Genomic DNA, 25634 nt, shown 5'->3' on the forward strand with positions numbered 1-25634 from the left:
GCGGCCCAAGCAAGTGCCGTGGGAGGCGCAGCAGCTGCGTTGGGGAGGTGGAGGAGGAGCGGAGGAGGTGGCGTGGCCATGGAGGAGGAGGAGGTGGGTGACCAGCCAGCTGCGTTAGTGGCCGTGACAATGGCCATGTGAGCATGCCCAGCCCGGAGGCCGGGACCAAAGCGAACCGGGCTGGGGTGGGCCTGATTCCCCCAAAAGCTGGATTTTCCCGAGGGCCTCCAGGTTATGGCATCCCTACATCAGAAGGAAGGGTCTCTCCTCTGCCCCACTTTCCAGGAGGGAGGGGGCTCCACAAAGCCCTTTTTACCTTTGGATCTCCTTCCCCTCAATGGCCATGCTTCTCTCCAAGGGTCACCCTGCCCCCTTTCCTCATAATAACCCCCAATTACCTGGGCCCCAAGGAATCCTGACAGGCCCCTTGCCTTTCTTTGTGGGGAGAAGAGGGACTTCCTTCCTTCTTATAACCCAAGGGCCTCCAGAAGACCCTCCATCCATTCCTCTGAATGAACCAGGGCTCTCCCCACTTCGCTCCCTCCCTCAGAACAGACTGTGAGGGCAGCCATGGCTTCAGGAGCTGAGACTGTTCATGCACAGATGCCCCAAAGGCCCCTCTTCAGCATGCGCAGGGACTGCCAGGGCCTAGCTGTTGCTGCTTATTCCGCTGGCGGCCTTTGCGGGAAAGAAAGGTATGTGCCGAGGGTTCAGTGGTCTCCCTTTCCTTCCTTCCTTCCTTCCTTCCTTTGAGGAGACCACAATGGAGCCCAAAGAGCAGAGCTGGACTCAGGAGGGAAAGGAAGGAAAGGAAGGCTCTAGTTTGGAAATATAGCTCTCCCTGTGTATCCTGTATGTTTGTGTGTTTGTGTTTGTGTTCTTATGGCTGGGAATGGAGCTGAGGACTGAGGAGAGAATAAAGAGTCAGTTTTGGGCAAATGCAGAACTTCTGTGCATCAAAGAGTCCAGTGGGTTGAAATAGCAAAGAACTTTATTGAGAACACATAGAAATTAAGTGTTTAAGCCAGAACTGCAAACTCCAATCCAAACAATACATTAAAACCCCAAAACCTAAAACTCCACCCTCTTCCAAACCTAGCCTACACTTCCAATTCCCACAGTCTATGCCCCACAGGTAACAAGGCCCCCTTTGCCATTCCCAGAAACTAGCCCTTTTTTTTAATACCGGCCTCCAACATTCTTCAGCCAATATCCCACACATTGCAAAAGCTATCATTCCCAAAACTATTCTAACCAGCTGCAACAAATCCCAGCCCCCCAACTACCTAACCTGTACCACGACCCACAAACTCCAGTCAAATATACAACCCAAAGAAATTATCTATACTATTAGCAATTAAAACCTGATCTTAACAAAATATAACTTTAAAACATAAACAGACAAACGTTACAAACAAAATCACAACAGCCTTTTCTTAGCACCGCTGGATTGAAAAAATAGTTTTTGCATTCCTTACTGACAAAAAGAGTGTTCGTTCATTTCTGGGGTTTGTGTGGCTTCTCTCCTGTGTGGACTCTGTGATGTTTCACTAAGTGAGACTTCTGAGAAAAACATCTCCCACAATGCTGGCATTTGTATGGCTTCTCTCCTGTGTGGACTCTCTGATGTGCCAATAGGTATGACTTCCAAGAAAAACATTTCCCACAATGCTGGCATTTGTATGGCTTCTCTCCTGTGTGGACTCTCTGATGTATCACTAGTTGTGATTTCCAAGAAAAACATTTCCCACAATGCTGGCATTTGTATGGCTTCTCTCCGCTGTGGCCTCTCTTATGTGTCACAAGGTATGACTTCATAGAAGAACATTTCCCACAATGCTGGCATTTGTATGGCTTCTCTCCGGTGTGGCCTCCCTTCTGTGTCACAAGGTATGACTTCTGATAAAAACATTTCCCACAATGCTGGCATTTGTATGGCTTCTCTCCTGTGTGGACTCTCTGATGCCTCACTAGGTGTGACCTCCGAGGAAAACATTTCCCACAATGCTGGCATTTGTATGGCTTCTCTCCTGTGTGGACTCTCTGATGTCTCAGTATGTGGGACCTCTGAGGAAAACATTTCCCACAATACTGGCATTTGTATGGCTTCTCTCCTGTGTGGACTCTCTGATGTATCAGCAGGCTTGACTTCCGAGGAAAACATTTCCCACAATGCTGGCATTTGTATGGCTTCTCTCCTGTGTGGACTCTCTGATGTATCAGTAGGTGGGGCCTCTGAGGAAAACATTTCCCACAATGCTGGCATTTGTATGGTTTCTCTCCTGTGTGGACTCTCCGATGTCTCAGTAGGTGGGGCCTCTGAGGAAAACATTTCCCACAATGCTGGCATTTGTATGGCTTCTCTCCTGTGTGGACTCTCTGATGTATCAGCAGGCTTGACTTCCAAGAAAAACATTTCCCACAATGCTGGCATTTATGTGACTTCTTTCCTGTGTGGACTTTCTCATGACTCAAATGTTCTTCTGTAAAGAAGGACAATGCCAGATTAGACTGAAAATCAGAGTTAAGAGAGGAGTGTGTTAACCCATGATTTAGATCTCATTAACCCCTCCTTACTAGAGATTAAATTAAGAAAGTTTCTGTGAGTAACCCAAGCATGACCCTGCTGCTTATGCTCCTAAATCCATAGAACGATTGTATACTTACTTATAGGAGTTAACAAAGAAGAGATTGGAAGGGAATTTCCTTAAGGGAATCAGTGGAAGTAGATAGTCAGACAAAGGATATTCTATTAAACATGTGTAGAAATACTTTGATTGACAGGTGGCATCATTTCCTGTAAGACTGCCATAGAGTGTTGATTCAGAGCTCAAGGCATGATGCAAGCTAACTGCCGAGGATGCTTCATGTTCTGTGGCACCAGGAGATGACTCACAACCAATACAGTATACAGCTCACATGTGTTGGAGTTGTGTGTACAAGGGATGGTGAAGTTGATGAAAGTCAGAGAGTAGAGCTTGCAAATAATTGTATTATTAGGAGCAGGTAACTGTTAAAGTTGCCAGATATTGTGCAGCTGCGATTATTTGTCACCTAATTTTTTTGGAAGAGATGCAGAAACACCCATGAAATATCTTGAAATAATTATGACACAGAGTCAGGCTGTTACATTTTTATACAACTTACTTTTTGAAATTAATAGGATTGTGTATGGTGTTTTCTGCACTATATTCGGTTGTCTGTTCTGTTTTATATGAATCCTTTTAGAAGTTTGAAGTGGATGAGTGGGTTGCCACTATAAACAAACCATGTGTAGCTTGTATTCTGCCCGAAATGTTATATAACTCAGCTTCGGAGAAACTCGATTAGGATACAACTTTCTAAGTGACCATCCCAAAGCTCCTATTTTAAGTCTATATTTCTCAAAGTTACGGGGGACAATTTTTAGCTGCCAGGTTTACGATTTCATTTTATGAATTGATGTTTACCCTTATTGCTAGAATACAAATTACTTCTTGTGATGCTTTGTAATACTTGTATTTCTTTTGTTTGTTTTTTAAGATTGGCATAATAAATTATTCATTCATTCATTTGTATTATTTTGCAACTTAACATGAAGAACCTCCAAGGACCTGAACGAAATCTACTGTGTCTGTGATTTAGTTTTAAGTGTGGAAAGTGGCCAGTGTATAGCCAATATCTATATCTGGATATTTGCTTCTGTACTCTGCTATGTTATTATTAATATTATTATTATTTATTTAGCACTGTACATTTGTAGATTTTTTGAGCTGCATCTGGGAGTGTCACCCTCAGATTTTAGTGTACATTGGCTTGTGAATGCAATAGAAATTCAGAGCAAACAAAGACCTGAGAGGCAGTGTGCTAATCCTTTTTGTCTGAGGTATTTGCATCAAACACCCATTGCATTCAGTTCAGTTTCATGCCAAATTCCCCTAAAATCATAGCTCTTGCGGGTATCCTCCCCAGACTCCAGCATTTTGGGTAACAAAAGACCTCTTGAATCAACCATGGAGCTAAGCAAGCTCAGGTAAGAAAAGAAACATTAGACAAAAGTAGGTTTTGTGTCCCCCTTTCCTGCCTTCATAGTTATTACTCATAATTGCTAAATGGAACCCCTAAATATGTCTGAAAACAAGGATTTGAGCTGGTTCTGAGAAGTTCACTCAAACCAGTTCTTAAAATCTGTCAGGTTGGTGGCTGCTTCCCAATCCCCAAGGCCCCTCTCCTGGCCCTTCCCAGAGGTCCCTTCCTCTCCACACAGAGCTAGGTGATCCTGGCTTTGCTCCGGCCTTCCCCTCCTGGATCCCAGAGGCCTGATCCCCTTCCTTTTCTCCCTCTGCTCTCCAACCATCTGCACTGCTTTCGCATCTCACCTTCAGGATCTCTTCCCTCCCTTTTGATTGTTCACATTCCCTCCATCTCTCTATAACAGACACACACCCACAGAGTGTGATGCATAAAAGAGACACTTTGAGATTCATTTCTTGAGAAAGGCAGGGCAATCAATATACAACTAATGCATTAGGAAAGGCAGAACAAAGGGTCTGGGACCTCGTTTCTGATATTAGTGAAGGGCAAGTGCACGGGAGAAGCCTTAAAATAACCTTAGGGCATCTCTAAGACAGGGATGGACTACTATTGGGAAGTGGGGTGGTCACATTGGACCCCAGGGGATCTCGGGGCAACCCCACATTGTGTCACCTAAAAATATGGCATAATGGGTTTTGCCCCTCAATATCCCACAGCGTCCCTTTGGGGAAGTGGAGGGCATTTTGCCACTGCTGGGCCCTCTCTGAGCCATTGCAGGGCCAAGGGAGGTCTTTTCCCCAAGAAGCTGCTCCAGAGCCTCAAAAGGCTGGGTCAAAAAGAAGGTAGGAAACATGGTGAGATATGTGCTGAGTACCATTTGGGTGAGAAATGCATCAATCTCTATGCTGTCTTCTCACCAAATCCTAGAATTTTTCCCCACAAAGCCTCTCCGGAGGCTCAAACGGCTGGAAGAGGGGCCACAAAAACCAGGAAACTTGCTCAGGAATGGGCCGAGGATCCTTAAGGGAGAAAAAGCATTAATCTCTATGGCTCCTTCCCACAAAATTCCAGAATTGGCAGTTTAGGATTGGATATTTAGAATCCTTACAAAGTGGAGAACAATATTGCCTCTCTAAATCTAGAAATTCCAAAATTCCACAGGAAGTTGTTATGACAATTAAATTACATGTGAAAGGGAACTAGGAATGGTAGTAGAGCACAAGTTGAACATGTGTCAACAGTGTGATGCAACAGCTAAAAAGGCCAATGTGATCCTAGGCACTATCAATAGGAGTATAGTTTCAAGATCAAGGGAAGTAATAGTGCCACTCTATTCTGTTTTGGTCAGGGCTCACTTGCAATAATCCTGTGTCCAGTTCAGGGCAACACAATTCCAATGTTGAGAAGGTGGAACATGTCCAGAGGAGGAATGGTCTTTGAGAAGGGAAGGTTAAGAGTGGATATGACAGCCCTGTTCAAATATTTGAAGACATATATTCTGGATGGCGCAGGCTTGCTTTCTGCTACTCCAGAGAAAAGGACATGGAACAATGGATGCAAGCCACAGGGACAAGAGATTCCTCTTAAACTTTAGGAGGAACCTCCTGACAGTAAGAGTTCTTCAACAGTGGAATATTCTCCCTCAGAGTTTGGTGGAGTCTCTTTCTTTGGACGTGTTTAAACAGAGGCTGGATGGCCATCTCTCGGGGGTGCTTTGAATGTCTATTCCTGCATGGCAGAAGATTGAACCGGATGGTCCTTGTGGTCTATTTCAACTCTTTGATTCTATAATTCTAAAGTGGAATTATAACTCTCGGACAGTAAATTACGAAAGGCCCTCAGTCTTCACAGGAAGGGAAATGGATTCAGGTTCCTTACCCACAGAGGCCAGATTGTCATAATTTTCTATCATCATATAACTGTACATAAGTTTCTGCTTTTTTGTCAACAGTTTCCATTCCTCCTCGGTGAAATATACCGCCACATCCGCAAAGGTCACCTGCAACAGAAAATAGCCCTCATCTAGAGAGTGACTAAGCGAAAGGGGAGGAAAGCAAAAGGTGCATTGCAAATATTATTTCAACACTTCAGAATTCAGTCTAGGAAATAAACTTTAAATTCTGCAAACAAGCAAAAAGCTACAGCCTTTGAGATCCAGTTTGTCTCGAATACTTTCAATGTAATATATAATATGATAAACAATATAATTTAGGCCATTTCTGGAATATTATTGATTGATTAAGATACTGATCATCCCAACATGTATAGTACATTTACTCACCCAAGAAACATTTAGCCATATCTCACCTAATTTCAGAGGCAAATTTCATTTTTAAAAACAGTTCTGGGGAGTACTCTCGCCTTGAGGATCACTGGGCCCAACCTCAGTTTAGGTCCAGAGATATTCTTCCATATCCCCCAGCATTTCACAGAATGGGAAAGGAAGACACATGTGGACAAACAACACCAGAAGGGGGTCAAGATGGCCAAAGCTCTTCATGATGAAGATCACACAAGCGAGGAAGGATACAAAAGTTTGCTTTTGCGTCCGACTCCTGGCAAAGGCAAGACCCTGCCCCCTTCTCTCCTCCCCTCTCCCCTCTTTTGAATTGATGGGATGCACACATCTTTTGAACTTGGAACACATTTTGCAGCAACTGAACTGACCTGAAGGTGGAAAGTGGGAGGAGGAGAGAGAAATAGAACATTTTTAAAGCCCCTGAAAAAATGAGGTGACAGAGGATTAACCAGGACTCTCTCTGCCAAACTGGGACAGTATGTTCTCCACTTGCTTTCATGAGCCGGCCTAGACACAGATGAAACTAATAGTCAGGATGACAACTTACCAAAGAGCTGTTGTACCTCGGCAGCCTCTTTCTGTTGGAGCCCAACTCTCTTTGCTTGGCCTTTGTGTTGGCCATCAGGTGGGCAGGGGTTCCTGGTGGCCCTGCACTTTGGTCACTTCCAGCAAGACAGGCCCCAAAGCCGTGTACAAGGGGTCCAAGATGACATTCCTGAGAAAAGAGACCAGGGTTAGGCTTGGCTTGGCTAGAAACCCTGCAGCACTCAAAATTACAGAGATTAGCATCCTGCTGCTGACATACTGATGTCTCCTTTGGGCCAATGCAGAGGTGGGCATCCCCTTCCTCCCTTTGCACCAACCAAAGCCCCCTGGACCTAGCATAGACTAATTGCAGCTCCCCTACACTATAGTTACTCCATGCCTTGTGAGAGTAGCTGGGGATCAGGGGATGGGGAATTGGAAAGGGCCCTAATTATGACCCCATATCTAGACATGAAATGAGTGCATTATTTGCTGAAACCTGCAGAAGTCCCCAGTGGCCTTCAGAGGAAGATTTCTTCATTTTGCTTCTGACTACAGAAACACAGCTGGATGCTTCTCTAATACCTCACACCCAGCACTCTCACCAGGCATGGAATGGCCATGCAGGATGGCTCCCACAACTCTATGGTAGGACCTGGGTCAGTGAATGGCCAGCTGTAGCACTATTCCACCTGGAGCAACACTGGAGCATAGAGGGTTCTGTTGGGACAGCCTGTCTGGCCTGGTGGTTCCTCATTCTCCCAATGGCCAAACCAGCAGAACTCTCTATGCTCCAGTGTTGCTCTGGGCAGAATGGGTCTACAACTGGCCATTCACCAGGGAGGCCTCTGGTCAGGAAGGGCAGGAAAGGAGCTCTCTCTTCTCAGGTTGTTCCCCTTCCATGGGATCCAGCCCTTCTCCCAGGATCAGGGGGCACCAGAGGATTGAGCTCATGGCGGCCTTCTGTGTGCAGAGAAGTCACAATTCTGAGAATGTCTCTGCCCATGTGGAGAGTGTCCATTTTCCACCCTGTTGCCTGTCCATCTTGTTTTGGGGATATCCTGTTCCGGCCCCATGTAGACTAAATCCTAGCCTGTATCCTATGCTTAGTCCTGATCAGAGCAGAATCACTGAGTCAGTTGGATTTATCTATATGTTGACTCACCAGTCACTTATGGGTTCAGTGGGTCTACTCTCTAGGGTTAACCAACAGGATTCAGGACTCCTCAGATTTTTAAATGCAGGTATGAAAATTTTTCATGCTGTGTCATCATCCCTGATGAGAATTTGACTTCTCTTTCACACAGAGGAGGAGGAGGTGGACCTGCTTTATGTCCCAGGTGGAGAAGCTCTAGCTCTTGGGCTGGATGAGACATGAATTACCTTACAGACCTAATCCATGCGCTCCCGTCATCATGGCCCCCTTCCCATTTAGACACTAGTCAAAATAATTATTTCATTTTTGAATACGAGACTATTTCTCTAAGCTTAACTGCTGTGTTTGCTATGCAAGCCATAGCAGGAGCATGAGGTATGCACCTCCTCCGTCTGCTTGCTGAAGTCACATAGAAATTGAGGCATGTTCATTTGTGTGCATTGTTTCTGAATGAATCTATTGTCAAAATCACAATTTCTTCACGTTTCCTTGTATATTTTAAAAAAGATGCACACTCCTGAATGTGTTGCACTTGATATAACAAAAATCTATAAATGTATAGGCATATGACTGAACACTGCATCCTGGCCACCATTACTTGGGGGGGGGGGTACCTTCATGCCACAGACCAAGACCTCTCCTGGGAAGAAAGCATCCTTTGAGGCCCTTCGTCCTTCCTCCCATGGCCTCCTTTCCCTCCTCCCACTCTCTCCTTCCTGACCCCCCCCCCCACTAGGCCTGCCCCCCACAACCACCATCCCTCTCTTTGAAATGGGAACTGGGGACTCTTCTTCTCTCCCTCCAAAGCCTTTCCCTGCTCCCCTCTGGGAAGCTGAGCCCTCTTGCCCTTCGAAGGACGGAGCGGAGGACAGGAGTCCTTCCAGGGGGGACCTAAATCATGCAGACCCCCTGTTCCTCCCCTCAGGCCCCTTCACTAAGAGCATCCATTAAAGAGCATTAAAGAAGCATAGAGTTGGAATAGACCACATGGCAAATGGAAATGGAGGGCAGAAGGTGATGCCTAGGAAACTAGTCCTCTGAGTCCCAGCCATAGCAACTCCTGGTAGTAAATAGTCCAGGGGCTGAGGGGGTCTCCTTCCCCAAAGTGGGGGGGGGGGTAAGGACTGGTTCCCATGGGACTGTGGGCCCCATGAGCTCTTGGCAAATCTATGCGATACGCTGCCTCCAAGACCATTGGGGGAATCTCTGGCTGGGTGGCCATCTCTTTGGAGGACTTGGAGGGCAGAATAGGGCTGACTGTCTGGCCCTTGGGGCTCCCTTCCAGCTCTAGGAGCCTATGAAGCCTACCTTACAAGGTTGTTGTGGGAGTTAATCACAAAACAATTACTACACAAGAATGGCCACCTTTTAGCAGCTTACAATAAAAATATCCATACAATACCATAACAACATCTTTCATTATATCCCAAACCCTTCCTAACACTCCCATCCAAAATAAAATGCCATTAAATTATTGGACACTTATTAAACAATAATTAAAAACAGGGATAGGAGCCAAAGCCTGAGGTTAGTGAATAATAATAATAATAATAATAATAATAAGGCTTGTATTAAAACTATCCTCCCATTTCTGGTCCCTTTTAAAAACCATGTTCCCCAGAAAGAGCAGAGCTTTGTATTAAGAAAACCCTCTCAGAAAAGAGACACAAAAGACCCACAAAGAGACACACTTCCTTCCTTTTGGCCCAAGGAGCCCGTCCTCCTTCTGTCTCTGGAGCCTCAGGAGAGAAAGAGAAGCCTCTGTTCAACTGAGGCCTCAGAGAAGGTTCTGGAATATTATTTCTCACAGTCACAAGCAGAAGAAAATGGCCGCCAGAACACAAAATGGCTGCCTCTGCCTGAGCACTTGGCACTTTGAGGCCTTCAGGGGAGAGAGAGAGACTGAGGGGAAGAGTGGAAGGAGTGAGGAGGAAGGGCCACTCTTGAATCCGAAGCAGAAATTTTTATATAACGAAGTGATGAAGGAAACCTATGAAAACCCATCCTCTCTGGGGAAGGAGCTTGGATCCATTGCTCTTTCTTCAGAACAAGGGGGTCTTGCATGCTCCATACATGGCACTATGATTCCACTTTAATGGTCAAATCAACATCCTTGGAATCTTGGGATTTGTACTTTACTTTATAGAGCTACTAGAGCAGGTGTAGGCAACCTTTTTGAGCCGGGGGCCGGGGGGAGCTTCCATCCTCCGGGGCGGGGCCGCATGCCGGGGGTGGACCTTCCACCCTCCAGGGGCGGAGATGCATGCCAGGGCAGAGCTTCCACCTTCCGGGGACGGGGCTTTCTCTGCTCCCTTTCCCTTTTCCAACCTCCAGCTTTCTGAGAGACAACTAGAAGTGGGGGGGGGGGGATTGGGAGAGGGATTGGGAGAGGGGGTGACAGGCACGCGCCTGCTCTTCCTGCCCTTCCTTGGCCCCCAGCTGCCTCTCAGAAACAGCTGGGGACCAGTAAGGGCCCATGAGGGGCAGGAGCAACAGGCGTGCGGCCCCTGCTCCTTTCTTCGGGGCTTTGCTAGGCCTGAGGTGTCCTCCGAAGGACAAAACAAGAAGTTTCAAGGTCCCTTTGGTCCAAGTAGGGTCACAGTAGGCGTATCAACGAAGTTGATAGCAAGCACTTCTGGCCGTCGCATCTATTTGAGATGTCAACTGCAGAGAGGAATCCAGAAGGCTGTGAACTTCGTCCTTGAGGGGAAGTGTGACCCCGTCGAGGACGGGCTGACAAATTTCCTTCCTTGGACCTTGGGGGCCTATCATTAGTACTTCCGTTTTCTCTGGATTCAGTCTGAGTTTGTTTTCCCTCATCCAGCTCATTACCACCTTCAAGCAGGCATTTAGAGGAGAGATGCCGTCCTTAAACACTGCATCAGTCAGAGACATAGAGAACCATATTTGTGTGTCATCAGCATACTGATAACACCTTGTCCCATGTTCTGGTTGATCTCTCTTAGCAGTTTCATGTAAATGTTGAACAGCATGGGGGAGAAAATAGCTCCTTCGTGGACACCAGATGTCAGTTCCCTCTTAGAAAGGAACGTTGGGTACTTACCGTGACACGTTCATTTCCTGCAGAGAAGGGTCCTGGCATCCTGTAATCTGGGTTTAGCTCCTCCTATTTGCTCCTGTAGGCAGGGACTATAAACAAAAGACCGGCCCCTATATAGGGAGGAGCTAGCCCCCCTGAGCCTCAGTCAATAACAAGCCAAGCAACTAGTAAGGTAAATCAAGGAACTGAACTTTAGTAACATCAGCTAAGGGTTAACTAGAACACCTTAGAAAAAAAATAGTCCAAGAACAAACAAGAACTCAGAAAACCAATCCAGCAACAAGAAGAAGAACAAGGCAGGTCCACCAACAGGCAGGCAGGGTCGGAGGCCACAGGCAGCACCCGGGTGGGCAGGATGCCAGGACCCTTCTCTGCAGGAAATGAACGTGTCACGGTAAGTACCCAACGTTCCTTTTCCCAGCAGAGAGGGTCCTGTCCTCCTGTAATCTGGGATTTACAAAAGCCCTCTCGAACTGGGAGGGAGGTGCTGCTAGGAGACTGTGGGCCCCGACACAATCTGTTGGAGGACCCTCTTTCCAAATGACGCCACAGCGGACTGAGACACGTCCAGTTTGCAATGTCTTATGAAGGTTGAAGGTGACTTCCATGTGGCCGCCCTGCAATGTCTGACAGGGAGGCGCTAGTGGCCAGGGCCGCAGAGGTAGATGGACTCCTGGTTGAGTGCGCCATCACCCCCTCAGGTGGAGAGAGATCAAGAGTTCGGTAGCTCTCTTGAATACAAGACCTGATCCACCGAGTTGAGGCAGATAACTTGTATCCCAAAGAGCCTGGAAAAAAGGAAACGAACAACATTTCAGATGACCTTAAGGTTGAAGTCCTCTTGATGTAGATTTTGAGGGCTCTGCGCACAGCCAATGTGTGCCAGGTCTTTTCCAAGTCCTTCTTAGGACTGGGGCAGAATGAAGGCAGGAGAATGTCCTGTGACACCTGAAAGGCTGAGTTCACCCTAGGCACGAAGGTAAGATCTGGACGAAGGCACACTGAGACCGGCCTAAAATATACAAGTCATTACGTACCGACAGGGCCCCAGCTCTGACACCCATCTGGCGGAGGGAATGGCCGTGAGGAAGATGACCTTGAGGGAGAGGTGTTTGAGGAAGGCCTCCCGAAGGGACTTGCTCGGCCCAACCGTCAGCGCCTTTAAGACCGTGTTCACACCCCAAGCTGGAAAACGATGTCTGGTGGGCTGGCCCTGTTGGAAACTCCCCTCAATAGCCATTAATGTGAGGATGGCCACCATTCTAGCTGCTCCCGTATGGAGCAGAACCGACGTGATGGCAGACACCTGCCTTATAACCATGTTGGGTCAAGTCCCTTCTTAATGTCATCTTGGATGGACTATAGCAGGTCAGCCACTGAAAACCTGAAGCAGTTGATGAGAACTTGTCTAAGCGGTGGATTATGAGATCAATCAGAATAGAACCTGATCTAATCTGGACCTATGGCAGCTTCCAGCCTATCTCTGATCACCTTGTCAACTGGTTATAGTAATGAAGGTGATATTAAGGTGATTTCACCTGTAGCAATTAAGACTTAGCACTCTGAAAGAGGAATGTTAATGTCTGACCTCCAATTAAAATTTAAAACAATGTGCAGTTCTTTACTGGAACATCTGTGAACCTGTGTAAAATAAGACTAATCCCATGGTTAGGCAAAGAAGACACTGGATTAACCTTTATCTCACAGACATTGGTGAATCCATGTAGAACAGGGCATGTGGTCAGAATTAAGTCTGATTTCATCTGAGGATGAACTAGTCTAGAGGCTTCAAAAATCACCCCAACTCCATGTAGCAGGCTATCATCAACCTGTATGAATGCTGAGGGGTCTCCCAGCTGAATGAACTGCTGATTAAGGAGTCACGAAATGGGAACAGAGGGCTTGGCAAGGATAGCCCTCTGGTATCTAATTTCGAGGAGAGAATCTTCTCCACAAAAAGGATCTGTCAAAGGAACACAAACCTAAATTTTAAATAGTATAGTGGGCCCTCGATATGTACTGGAGTTGGATTTAGGACTTTGCATGGATACCAGATCCATGGAAGTTGAAGTCACAGAAAATATAATGGCATAGTAAAACGGAGTCTCCTGTATAAAATAGTAAAATCACAGTTTGTTTGTTTTTTGGAATATATATATATATTACAAGCTGTGCTAGCAGAAAAACAAGGCATAGGCACTGGGAAGTCCATTTTCCCAGCCTCAGAAGGCAGTGGACAATGGTGTTGTTAGGGCCAGACCTTGGCATGAAACCCAGCCAGGGATAAGACACTCACCCACACAGCAGCTAACCTTATAACCATAAAAACCATAGAATCATGGAGTTGGATGAAACCACAAGGATCATCAAGTCCAACCCCCTGCCATGCAGGAAATCACAATCAAAGCATGCCCAACAATATGCAAAGCAATTTTGTAGCTTCCTGAGACCACTAAAAGAAAGAGATTGGCAGCATGAACCTTCATGGCCTTGAGCCCAATTAATCATATGCAAGATAGACCTTGTACAATAGGCCTATCCAAGTCAGGAAGCAGTTGAATGGCAAGCCCATCAGCAGGCATTCTTATTTAAAATGTAACTATCTAGACAAGGTAAGAGGCAATTGTGGTCTTTGTGGCAGACTCCTTAGGGCTCTGTAGGATGTCTGAATAGGATTTGAAGCAACCTCTTAGCAGAAAAAACTGACTATATTGTTTTAAAACACTCATGGAGGAAGGGGGGGGTTTCTCCCCCCATGGAAAGGAGTCCGTCTGTTTGTTTTTGATAAGAGTTTTTCTTAACCCCCTGTATTAGTGAGAACCATCTCATGGAAGAAACTGTATTTTTTTAGTTTCTTCCCTTTAACAGACATCTCTCCAAGAAAGAAGGGAAGGCAAGGGAAGCCACCTCTCCTGAGGCTAGCTGACTGAGGTTCCCTGTGTTTTATAACAGGAACATAACCCTTATGACAATAAAGTGGAGCTTGGTTGGTCACCTTAATCCAAAATATCTATCACCTCATATGAAATGTTTTACCAAAGATCCTCAATGCATGTAAGCATTAGAGGTCTGCTGAGTGACCTGAGGCCTTCTCCTTGCTTGAGTCACCCTGTCTATTAGCATTTAAATGAATCTGAATTGTTAAAGCTTATGCTCTTAATGAGAAGTGCTATGGCTGATAACAGTTTGCACAAAGGAGGTAGAACCATGTGCTCATCTTATGTCTTAGGCTGTTCCAGCAAAAGCAAAAGGGGCTCTGGCCCCAATGGAGACAGAGATGGAGGCCCATGAGGAAGGAAGAAAAATCATCATGTTGGCTTATGGCTAGCCCCTTCCCTTGTTGAATTAGTTTCCAGGCATCTTCTCTGGCCTGGAAAAAGGAGAGGGGGGTGAGCAGAAACAGCACAACTCAAACTTCATGGGCTAACAGTAATAAAATGAACACCAGAAAAAGTTAACCAGTATCTCTTGTAAATCTGAACCCCCCAGACCTGTTGGTCTGGGGGCTCTCCCCTCCTTTATTTGCCCCATCAAGGGAGGCTGCCTGGGCAGTAGCCTCTTCCAGGAACTGAGGAAACTGCTCATGGGTTAGCAGTGACTGAGGAGCATTGCTAAACATGGGTAGATAGCTGCATATGGCCTGTAGTGTAGCCCTGATACTCACAGGGCACTTTGTTTTATTTATGTTTGAAACAGCCCCAACTTCAAGCTGGGGTTTACAAGCTTAGCCCTTATTATCTCAGGCAGGCTTTAGTAACCTGGCTGCATGATAGAAGCTGGCTTGGTCGTCAACTCCCTTCCCACTTGCATAGGTAGCTGGGAAGGGCAGAGGGGCTGCTGTGGGACATGGCCCCCCATTTACCTGAGGTATGTCTGTATGCTGAGAAAGGGTAATCTTTGATGGAAAGGAGAGGCCAAGCGCTCAAGCTGCTCTCTCAAGAGTGCCATAGTTTGGGGCAGCCAAACACAATTGGGGGTGAAGGGAACTCTCCACCCATGATATCCACAAGTGGTTTAACCCTTTTTGTTGTTGTAATTTTTTGGGAGGAAACACAGGAGGATTTGTATCCATGTGCTCTCACATAGTATCCTTGGGTTGGAAGAGAACCCAAGGGCCATCCAGTCCAACCCCATTCTGCCATGAAGGAACTCTCAATCAAAGCATAACCGATAGATGGCCCTCCAGCCTATGTTTAGAAGTGGGTGGCAGAGGCCATGCTCTCTATGTGGAGGACATGAAGCCATATTTTGCTTTATTGTGGGATGGTCTGTGGCAGCCAAAAAAGACCATTTTAGAGTTGGAAGCTTCAGCTCCTGGTGGGCCAAGTCTAGCTTCCTTTACAGCCATGCGGCTGTACAACATAGAAGAGGAGTCCTCTGCTTCCTTACACACCATCACATTATAAGAATCCAAAATGAAAGTGCAGGAGCCCTGGCAACACTACCATGTGCTTCGCAGTCTGCAAAAGGATCCCCCACACCTGTTGGGGTCCTGGGTGCTATTGGGGCCAGAGAAGGGAAGGAAGGGGGAGACCAAGGGTTTATGTCCCCATCTGCCCTCCTGGCAGAGTCCCAAACCTTATGCTAGGCATAGTGCCTGCAATGGCCATGGCAGAGGCTTCATGGCCATGCCTGCCCCGAGCGAGGGCATTAGATCTGGCAACGGTTATATGGTGGCTAGAGAGAGAGGGCCCCTGGTACTCACCCTTATCCTGTGTCTTCTGGCTGGCTTGACTCCCTGGCGTTGGCCCTGTTTCAGGCTGTGCAGAGGTGATGCAGAGAAAACCCTTGCCATGGCTTTTGGCTGGCCTGTCCCCTGTACTCTGGCCCCGAATGGACTGAGCAGCGATGTTGAGAAGGGAAGTTTCTATAACTTCCGGCCAGTTTCCTCACTGATCCCTGGCCTTAAACAGGCTGGGCAGAGGTGATGTAGAGAAATCCTTTGCCATGGCTTTGGCTGGCCTGTCCTCTGAACTCTGGCTGGGCAGAGATGCTGAGGAGGGAAGTTTCCATGACTTCTGGCCAGTTTCCTCACTGATCCCTGGCCTTAAACAGGCTGGGCAGAGGTGATGTGGAGAAACAGAGACATGGAGGGGAAACCCCTCACCATCTGTTCCCACGGCTCCCATGTGCTGCAATGCTGTTTGCAGAAATCTCCTGTGCTCCCACCATGAGAGGGGGCAGCTTGGAGGAGAGGGAGAGTCATTGGCAAAGCCAAGACCTTTCTCCAATCCTGGGAGCCCTTGCCATGTTAAGTCCTTCTTCATGCTCCCAAGGCAGCAAGAGAAATGAAGAGAATAAAAGGACTGGAGTGGCAGTAGTGAAAAAGCTGCAGAGCAACAGCAAACCCATCCCAATGGGTCTCTCTCTGAAGCCAGCTCCTTCTGTTGAGCTGGCAGACCCTGAGCTAGGGAAGCCTGAGCTAAGGATGACCCTTAAATAATAATAATAAATAATAAATGTTTTATTTGTATACCGCCCTTCCATGAGATCAGGGCGGTTTACAGCATTTAACAACATAAAAAGCAAGTACTACAATACAAGGTTAAAAATACAGCAATGACATAAGATTACATATTTCAAGCACAACATAATAGCAAATAACAATACATTTCAATACAAGGCAGCAATACAGTTTCAATGCAAGATAAAAATCAATACATGTCTCAGAACAGCCAATATTACATAACAGCAATAACATATCCAAACAATATAAGCCCAGCATTACTAACCAAACCCCGAGATAAAGGGGGACAGAAGAAAACATCATTCCCTAATGATCAAGTTACAAAAACCCCTGCACAACCGAACAAGATAAACAAAGACTAATAATTCCCGCTCCTCCCCCCAAAAAGGCTTCCCACCCGCACAATCGGGCGGTACTGGCGCCTCGAGACCTCAAGGCGTCCTCCGTTGCACGGCGGCGTCTGGGAGCCGGCGGGCCGGCATTTTGAGGACACCATTCCCGCCGGTGCCTCCCCCTTTCCCCGCCCATGCAACCAGGCGCAGCTGTTGCCTTCTGCCGGCCAGATGGAAATTGCGGCAAAGTCCTCCAGGGCGTCCTCCGTTGCGCGGCCTTTGAGAAAAACGCCGCTCCAGTGGCAAGGAAAAATCCTCGGGGCCGCTGCCCTGATGGAAGGAGGGCGAGCGGGGCGTCTCTGGCGGGGAGGCCGGGAGCCGGCTTTATGGGGCCGCTCTCACCGGCCCCGCCCCTCCGAAAACGCCGCTCCAGCGGCGGAGAGAAGTCCTCGGGGCCGCTGCCCTGATGGAAGGAGGGCGAGCGGGGCGTCTCTGGCGGGGAGGCCGGGAGCCGGCTTTATGGGGCCGCTCTCACCGGCCCCGCCCCTCCGAAAACGCCGCTCCAGCGGCGGAGAGAAGTCCTCGGGGCCGCTGCCCTGATGGAAGGAGGGCGAGCGGGGCGTCTCTGGCGGGGAGGCCGGGAGCCGGCTTTATGGGGCCGCTCTCACCGGCCCCGCCCCTCCGAAAACGCCGCTCCAGCGGCGGAGAGAAGTCCTCGGGGCCGCTGCCCTGATGGAAGGAGGGCGAGCGGGGCGTCTCTGGCAGGGAGGCCGGGAGCCGGCTTTATGGGGCCGCTCTCACCGGCCCCGCCCCTCCGAAAACGCCGCTCCAGCGGCGGAGAGAAGTCCTCGGGGCCGCTGCCCTGATGGAAGGAGGGCGAGCGGGGCCTTAGCCAGTGCTCTTGGGGTCCTCTGCCATAGCCACCACCAAAGAAGGGGGGAAAGGCAGGAGAGAGGAGAAGGGAAGGCCAAGAAAACTCTCAAACCGCTTTCGGAGAAGGAAAAACCTTGCTGGCTCGAAGAGACACATCCTGCTAGGAGCATAGGCAGGAACAAGACTGAGGCTAGCTCCTCCCTATATAGGGGCCGGTCTTTTGTTTATAGTCCCTGCCTACAGGAGCAAATAGGAGGAGCTAAACCCAGATTACAGGAGGACAGGACCCTCTCTGCTGGGAAAGAGCAAGTGTCCCCCAGCTTCACCATCTGGAATCTACCCGAGAGATAGGAACGGAACCACTGGAGCGCAGTGCCCCCAATGCCTAACTCTCTCAGGCGTTCCAGAAGGATACAGTGGTCAATGGTATCGAAAGCCGCTGAGATGTCCAATAGCACCAGCAAGGTCACAATTCCCCTGTCGATGCCCAGACGGAGATCATCGACTAAGCCGACCATGGCAGTCTCAACTCCGTAACCCGCCCTGAAGCCGGTTTGAAATAGGTCAAGATAATCAGTATCATCCAAGACAGCTTGGAGTTGGAAGACAACTGCTCTCTCAATCACCTTGCCCAAAAATGGTAACAGACACTGGTCTGTAATTATTTCTCACTAGGGGGTCAAGAGAAGGTTTTTTCAGTAGTGGTTTAACCACTGCTAGCCTTCCCCCGGCCCTCTGGGATGGCCTCTGCCCGCCCAGAGGGATGGGGGAAGCACTGGGGCGCACGGCACTCGCCTTCCCCTGGCCCTCTGGGTCGGCCTTGGCTGAGGAAGAGGAGGAGGAAGAGGAGGAGGGAGGGAGGGAGGGAGGGAGGAAGGAAGGAAGGAAGGAAGGAAGGAAGGAAGGAAGAGGAGGAGCAGGAAGGAAGGAAGGAAGAGAAGGAGGAGGGAGGAAGGAAGGAAGGATGAGGAAGGAGGGAGGGAGGGAGGAAGGAAGAGGAGGAGGAAGAAGAGGAGGAAGGAGGAGGAGGAGGAGGAAGAAGAATACTCTTTTTGAAGGTGAGACAGTGTGATTTTCCAAACTGCAGTGTGTATTTTCAGTGCTTTCAATGCTAAAAGGTCTGCTTTAACAATGAGAGTGGTAGTGATGATGATGATGATATGTCAGTTTCGGAGACATGCAGTCTTTCTGAAAGCGAGACAGTGTGACTTTCCAAAGTGCATTTCTGTGTATTTTCAGTGCTTTCAATGCTAAAAGGTCTGCTTTTACAATGAGAGTGGTTTCGGCCTTCCCCTTTGGCCGAAAGGGCCCCTTGGAGCCATTCGGCTGAAGGAAGGGGCCAAGGAGGAGAGGGCAGGCACACACCTCCTCCTCCCCGTGGGGCTTTGGCAGCCCTGAGGTGTCCTTCGGAGGACACCTCAGGCCTGACCAGCCCCTCACAGGCCCTTACTGATTCTCAGTTGTCTCTGAGAGGCAGCTGGGGGCCACAGAAGGACTGGAGGAGCAGGCTCGCGCCTGTCACCCCCTCTCCCAACCTCCCTTACTTCTAGCTGTCTCTCAGACAGCTGGAGGTAGGGAAAGGGAGCAAAGAAAGCCCTGTCCCCAGAGGGTGGAAGCTCTGCCCCCGGCACGTCGCCCCGCCCCTAGAGGATGGCAGCTCCACCCCCAGTATGTGGCCCCACCTCCGGAGGGTGGAAGCTCCCCCCCCGCTTCGGCCCTCCAGTTGTCTGAGGGTCAGCAACCCGGCCCCTGGCTCAAAAAGGTTGCCTACCCCTGCTCTAGGGCTTCTTGGAACCTTTTGGGTTCCATCAGCCTTCGTGGGCGGACCATTTTAATAGGTCCACCACCTCCCGAGGGTAATTAGATAGTCACCTTCAGTCGTATCTCTACAAGGAAATGGTCTGTCCATGAGAGAGCCGAGGTTCCAAGAACCTCAGCCCACAGACTTTCCTGATCCGAGCTAAAGACCACATCAAGGGGCTAGCCTGAAGACAGAGTGCCCTCCCTCCATAATTGTCATCTTTTGGCCGTTGAGGGAGAGAACAGGCTGGCCCAGCGTCATCAGGGGCTAGCCTGAAAACAGAGTGCCCTCCCTCCATAACTGTCATCTTTCGGCCGTTGAGGGAGAGAACAGGCTGGCCCAGCGTCATCAGGGGCTAGCCTGAAGACAGAGTGCCCTCCCTCCATAACTGTCATCTTTCGGCCATTGAGGGAGAGAACAGGCTGGCCCAGCGTCATCAGGGGCTAGCCTGAAGACAGAGTGCCCTCCCTCCATAACTGTCATCTTTCGGCCGTTGAGGGAGAGAACAGGCTGGCCCAGCGTCATCAGGGGCTAGCCTGAAGACAGAGTGCCCTCCCTCCATAACTGTCATCTTTCGGCCGTTGAGGGAGAGAACAGGCTGGCCCAGCGTCATCAGGGGCTAGCCTGAAGACAGAGTGCCCTCACTCCATAACTGTCATTTTTCAGCCGTTGAGGGAGAGAACAGGCTGGCCCAGCGTCATCAGAGGCTAGCCTGAAGATACAGTGTATCTTAATGTGTATTTTATCCATAATTGTAATGTTTTATTAGTTTTATATATCTATTGTAGATTTTTCTTGTACTGTTTTATAATTTTCTTGTACACCGCTATGATCTATTTGGAATAGCGGTTTATAAATAAAACGTATTATTATTATTATTATTACCCGTGCAATGCGTCGGACCTGAGACTAATTGGGAGAGACCCATGGCTGTCATGGCAGCCATGAAGTCCTGAGCTGCACCTGTTAGTTCTTGTGAGCCGGCCTCGAAGGGGATGTTGAGGTCCCCCAGAACAAGAAGTCTGGGAGACTCCAATACCAGCTCCAAGACCAGCTGTGTCAGCTGTTAGGCTACGGGGTGGACAGTAGACCAACAGGATCCCTAGACTGTCCCTAGTGCATGCCTTGTTGCTGTTATGTGCTATCATACAGTGAATGTCATAGAGCTTTTATTAAAAGATCCTTTTATTAAAAGCCCTGCTCAGTTCTTGCACACTTAGGCATCCACTCCTGAGTCAACCTACCTTTATTGATTGTACACCATTAAAACAATCAGGAAGCCTGTCTTTCTCTGAATCTGCTATATCTCTTTCTGTAGCTATTAAAGATGGCACACAATAGCACTGCTATGATGCATGTCAGGTCAGGTATGTAACTCATTTATAGGTCTCAAGCCACCAGTTGAACACTGATGCTGTGTAGCAAAGATGGGAAACCTTTGGCCCTCTGGATGTTGCTGGACTGCAATTCCCATCTCTGGCAAAGGCTGTTGAGTGCTGCAGCCTAACAACATTTGTACTGCCAGATTTTCAACACCACTGCCATTCAAAAATGAAGTTCTGCACCTACTGCAACAAATAAACAGGTTGATTATAACCACCAACAACAACCAGAACTGTGACCCTCCCATATTCTATGCATTGCCTACCACAAAATGGCAAAACGTTCTATTCATAGTCACCTGCAGCTGCTGCAGATCATCTTCCTGGATGTTCTGGGACAGATTGGATATCTGGAAAGAAAAAAGAGACAATTGTAATAGCAACTGAGAGTGCCAGATTCCAGAGATGCTGCCACATTAACATGTTGCTGGTAAGGCATTTTCTGGCAAGTTAAAGGCAAACTGATTTGTTCTAGCAAAGCCCTCCTCTAGATTAGCTGGAGCTTAGAGTTGGATCTAGAAACAGTGAGGGGACACTTCACTGAATATAATGATTTTGCTCATTTTCAGTTTTTATTCTATGATCTAGATTCAGAACGGGACAAGATTTAATTCTGAATAAAGACGCTGCCATATAACACTTTGATGGCACAACTGCCTTGCCTACTTCATGGCATTTTACAGGGGAATCCAAATACTCTTATATTCCATGCGTAACCTTCCTATATTTTCCTGGCATTGCTTCCTATAGAATAAATAGATCCTTTCCCCCTCACAAGTCAAAAAAACATTGAAAGATGAAACAGTTATTCAGGATCTTTTGATCAGAGCTACTGGGTCCCTCTGTCTTAAAATATCTAAATGAAACACCACTTTCCCACAAACACACAAACGTCCCCATTCCCCAAATAGTGGCTCTAAACGTTGCCCCGTCGACTACATCAGTCATAGAGAGTGCCTTCCTGGAGGACCTAGAGATCCCTAGAGAGGGGTCCTCCTCTCAGGTAAAAACAGGGTGTTCTTGTTGTTTGCAGTTTTTCTATATTTATGGGGGTCTTGTGCCTCTAACCATAGCGAATATGGGGGGATGTGTGTGTGTTCGCGTGTATATACACACACACACATATATACACACACGTGTGTGTGTGTGTGTGTGTGTATATATGAGAGAGAACACACACACACACACACATATATATATTCCTGGTGTGTATACAGACACACGCATATTTCTATATGCTACTAGAGAGTGTGTGTGTATATATGTGTGTGTGTGTGTGTGTGTATACATATATATGTGTGTATAGACACAGAGAGAAAGAGAACATATATATGTATTCCTGGTGTGTATACCTCATATACTCCTAGATTGCCTACATATACATACATAAAGTATGTGTATGTATGTGTGTATATATAAAAATAAAAGCAGAAAGAGCACAAATATATTTATTTCTGGTGTGTGTGTGTGTATGTATCATACACACATTCCTATATGCTCCTAGAGTGCTTACATATATATATATATAGAGAGAGAGAGAGAGAGAGAGAGAGGGTATATATACACACATACATTCCTTGAGGAGCGTGGTCTCCCCAAACCATGCCTGGGGTAGTAGGGCTCCTCCAAGCCATCCCCCTCCCTCCCTGCTGCTGGGGATGATGGGGGCTGTAGTCCTGGCATCCTGCTCCCTCTGCAGGGCTCCCCGGTTCTCCCCATTTCTCTCAGGGGCCCCATGTCCTTCTGCCCCAGAGAAAGCCCCTCTCAAAGGCTGGGGCCCTTACCCTCCGCCTCCAGCTTGACCCCTTTCGCAGCTGCCGCCGAGGAGAACAAGCGGATGAGAAACGGCTGAGTCCCATGATCTCAGGCAGAGAGAGGAAAGAAAGAAGATGGGAGGAAGCCCCGGGGCAAAGGCCTACTGAGAAATGTAGTCCTGGCGGTGACGGCCTCTCGCTCTAGGAAGCGACCGATGGAGTCAAAGGGAACTACAACTCCCGGAAACGCCTGGCGCAGAGAGAGAGCGGAAAAACCTTGCTTCGCCCCAATGCATCACGGGAAATGGAGTTCGCCCAAGGGAAAAGTAAAAAGAGGCGGGTTTCAAGACTATTGGAGGGTGAAGGGCACGTGTGTGCAAACAAGAGAGAGAAGAGCATGCTGGGGGATGTAGTCTTTTGCCTTTGTGGAGACAGTTTTATTTATTATGATTATAATGATTATTATTACTGTGCCCTTTCAGAGACTTTTGGACTCCAGCTCCCAGAAGCCTCTGCCATGTTGGCCAACCGCCTGGGTTTTTGGGAGCTGAAGTCGAAGAAAACCCTCTTAAAGGGCACAGAAGAGGCCTGGCCATCAACCAGCCCAAACAGCTACGACGCATGCGCACGCACCCCACAGGTGCGAAAGGGGGGCTAGCTTGATAGGCATGCGCAGGGCATCCCTAGTTTCCACCAACTTCCGGCACTGGGCACCTGGCTGCTGAGGAAGGCAGTTGGTCTGAAAGGAACCCTTTGCTGCCTAGGGATATTAGAACCTCTGTGGCCCCAGGAGGAGAATGGCTGAGCCATTGATGGGATTTGTAGCAGGGGGTCACTAGGGCCAGGATCAGATGCAGGAGCACTCGTCTGATCCTGGCCCCGGTGACCCCCTGCCACAAATCCCATCATCCCCAGAGTGCTCCTGAGTCCCATCCATACCCTGGTGACCCCCTGCCTCAAACCCCATCATCCCCCAAGTGCTCCTGCATCCCGATCCTGGCCCCATTGACCCCCTGCCACAAATCCCATCATCCCCAGAGTGCTCCTGCATCCGATCCTGGTCCCAGTGTCCCCCTGCCACAAATCCCATCATCCCCAGAGTGCTCCTGCATCCCAATCCTGGCCCGGGTGTCCCCCTGCCACAAATCCCATCATCCCCAGAGTGCTCCTGCATCCCAATCCTGGCCCTGGTGTCCCCCTGCCACAAATCCCATCATCCCCAGAGTGCTCCTGCATCCCAATCCTGGCCCTGGTGTCCCCCTGCCACAAATCCCATCATCCCCAGAGTGCTCCTGCATCCCAATCCTGGCCCTGGTGTCCCCCTGCCACAAATCCCATCATCCCCAGAGTGCTCCTGCATCCCAATCCTGGCCCGGGTGTCCCCCTGCCACAAATCCCATCATCCCCAGAGTGCTCCTGCATCCCAATCCTGGCCCTGGTGTCCCCCTGCCACAAATCCCATCATCCCCAGAGTGCTCCTGCATCCGATCCTGGTCCCAGTGTCCCCCTGCCACAAATCCCATCATCCCCAGAGTGCTCCTGCATCCCAATCCTGGCCCTGGTGTCCCCCTGCCACAAATCCCATCATCCCCAGAGTGCTCCTGCATCCCAATCCTGGCCCTGGTGTCCCCCTGCCACAAATCCCATCATCCCCAGAGTGCTCCTGCATCCGATCCTGGCCCTGGTGACCCCCTGCCACAAATCCCATCATCCCCAGAGTGCTCCTGCATCCGATCCTGGCCCTGGTGTCCCCCTGCCACAAATCCCATCATCCCCAGAGTGCTCCTGCATCCGATCCTGGCCCTGGTGTCCCCCTGCCACAAATCCCATCATCCCCAGAGTGCTCCTGCATCCCAATCCTGGCCCTGGTGTCCCCCTGCCACAAATCCCATCATCCCCAGAGTGCTCCTGCATCCCAATCCTGGCCCTGGTGTCCCCCTGCCACAAATCCCATCATCCCCAGAGTGCTCCTGCATCCGATCCTGGCCCTGGTGACCCCCTGCCACAAATCCCATCATCCCCAGAGTGCTCCTGCATCCGATCCTGGCCCTGGTGTCCCCCTGCCACAAATCCCATCATCCCCAGAGTGCTCCTGCATCCGATCCTGGCCCTGGTGTCCCCCTGCCACAAATCCCATCATCCCCAGAGTGCTCCTGCATCCCAATCCTGGCCCTGGTGTCCCCCTGCCACAAATCCCATCATCCCCAGAGTGCTCCTGCATCCCAATCCTGGCCCTGGTGTCCCCCTGCCACAAATCCCATCATCCCCAGAGTGCTCCTGCATCCGATCCTGGCCCTGGTGACCCCCTGCCACAAATCCCATCATCCCCAGAGTGCTCCTGCATCCGATCCTGGCCCTGGTGTCCCCCTGCCACAAATCCCATCATCCCCAGAGTGCTCCTGCATCCGATCCTGGCCCTGGTGTCCCCCTGCCACAAATCCCATCATCCCCAGAGTGCTCCTGCATCCCAATCCTGGCCCGGGTGACCTGAAAGGGCATAGTTGGGGGACCTTAAACACACAGAAATAATAATAATCATAATAATCATAATAAATAAAACTGTCTCCACAAAGGCAAAAGACTACATCCCCCAGCATGCTCTTCTCTCTCTTGTTTGTGCACAAGCGCCCTTCACCCTCCAATAGTCTTGAAACCCGCCTCTTTTTCCTTTTCCCTTGGGCGAACTCCATTTCCCGTGATGCATTGGGGCGAAGCAAGGTTTTTCCGCTCTCTCTCTGCGCCAGGGGTTTCCGGGAGTTGTAGTTCCCTTTGACTCCATCGGTCGCTTCCTAGAGCGAGAGGCCGTCACCGCCAGGACTACATTTCCCAGTAGGCCTTTGCCCCGGGGCTTCCTCCCATCTTCTTTCTTTCCTCTCTCTGCCTGAGATCATGGGACTCAGCCGTTTCTCATCCGCTTGTTCTCCTCGGCGGCAGCTGCGAAAGGGGTCAAGCTGGAGGCGGAGGGTAAGG

At 49.1% G+C, this 25634-nt stretch overlaps 1 protein-coding gene across 1 annotated transcript; it reads right to left on the reverse strand.

Annotated features, from left to right (window-relative positions):
* Positions 1–973: 973 nt before the first annotated feature.
* LOC149301608 (uncharacterized) lies at positions 974–22769 on the reverse strand. The gene is made up of 5 exons (XM_089484320.1): positions 22695–22769; positions 21210–21260; positions 6861–7028; positions 5893–6013; positions 974–2483 (listed from the first exon to the last, which is right to left on the reverse strand). The coding sequence occupies exons 1-5, from the start codon at positions 22767–22769 to the stop codon at positions 1498–1500; spliced, it is 1401 nt and encodes a 466-aa protein (XP_089340446.1). The 3' UTR covers positions 974–1497.
* Between the last annotated feature and the right edge of the window lie 2865 nt (positions 22770–25634).

Source organism: Sceloporus occidentalis, unplaced genomic scaffold (genome assembly GCF_023333645.1).
Source record: "Sceloporus occidentalis isolate IW3139 unplaced genomic scaffold, rSceOcc1.0.p SCAF_21, whole genome shotgun sequence".
In the NCBI taxonomy this organism is placed as follows: Eukaryota; Metazoa; Chordata; class Lepidosauria; order Squamata; family Phrynosomatidae; genus Sceloporus; species Sceloporus occidentalis.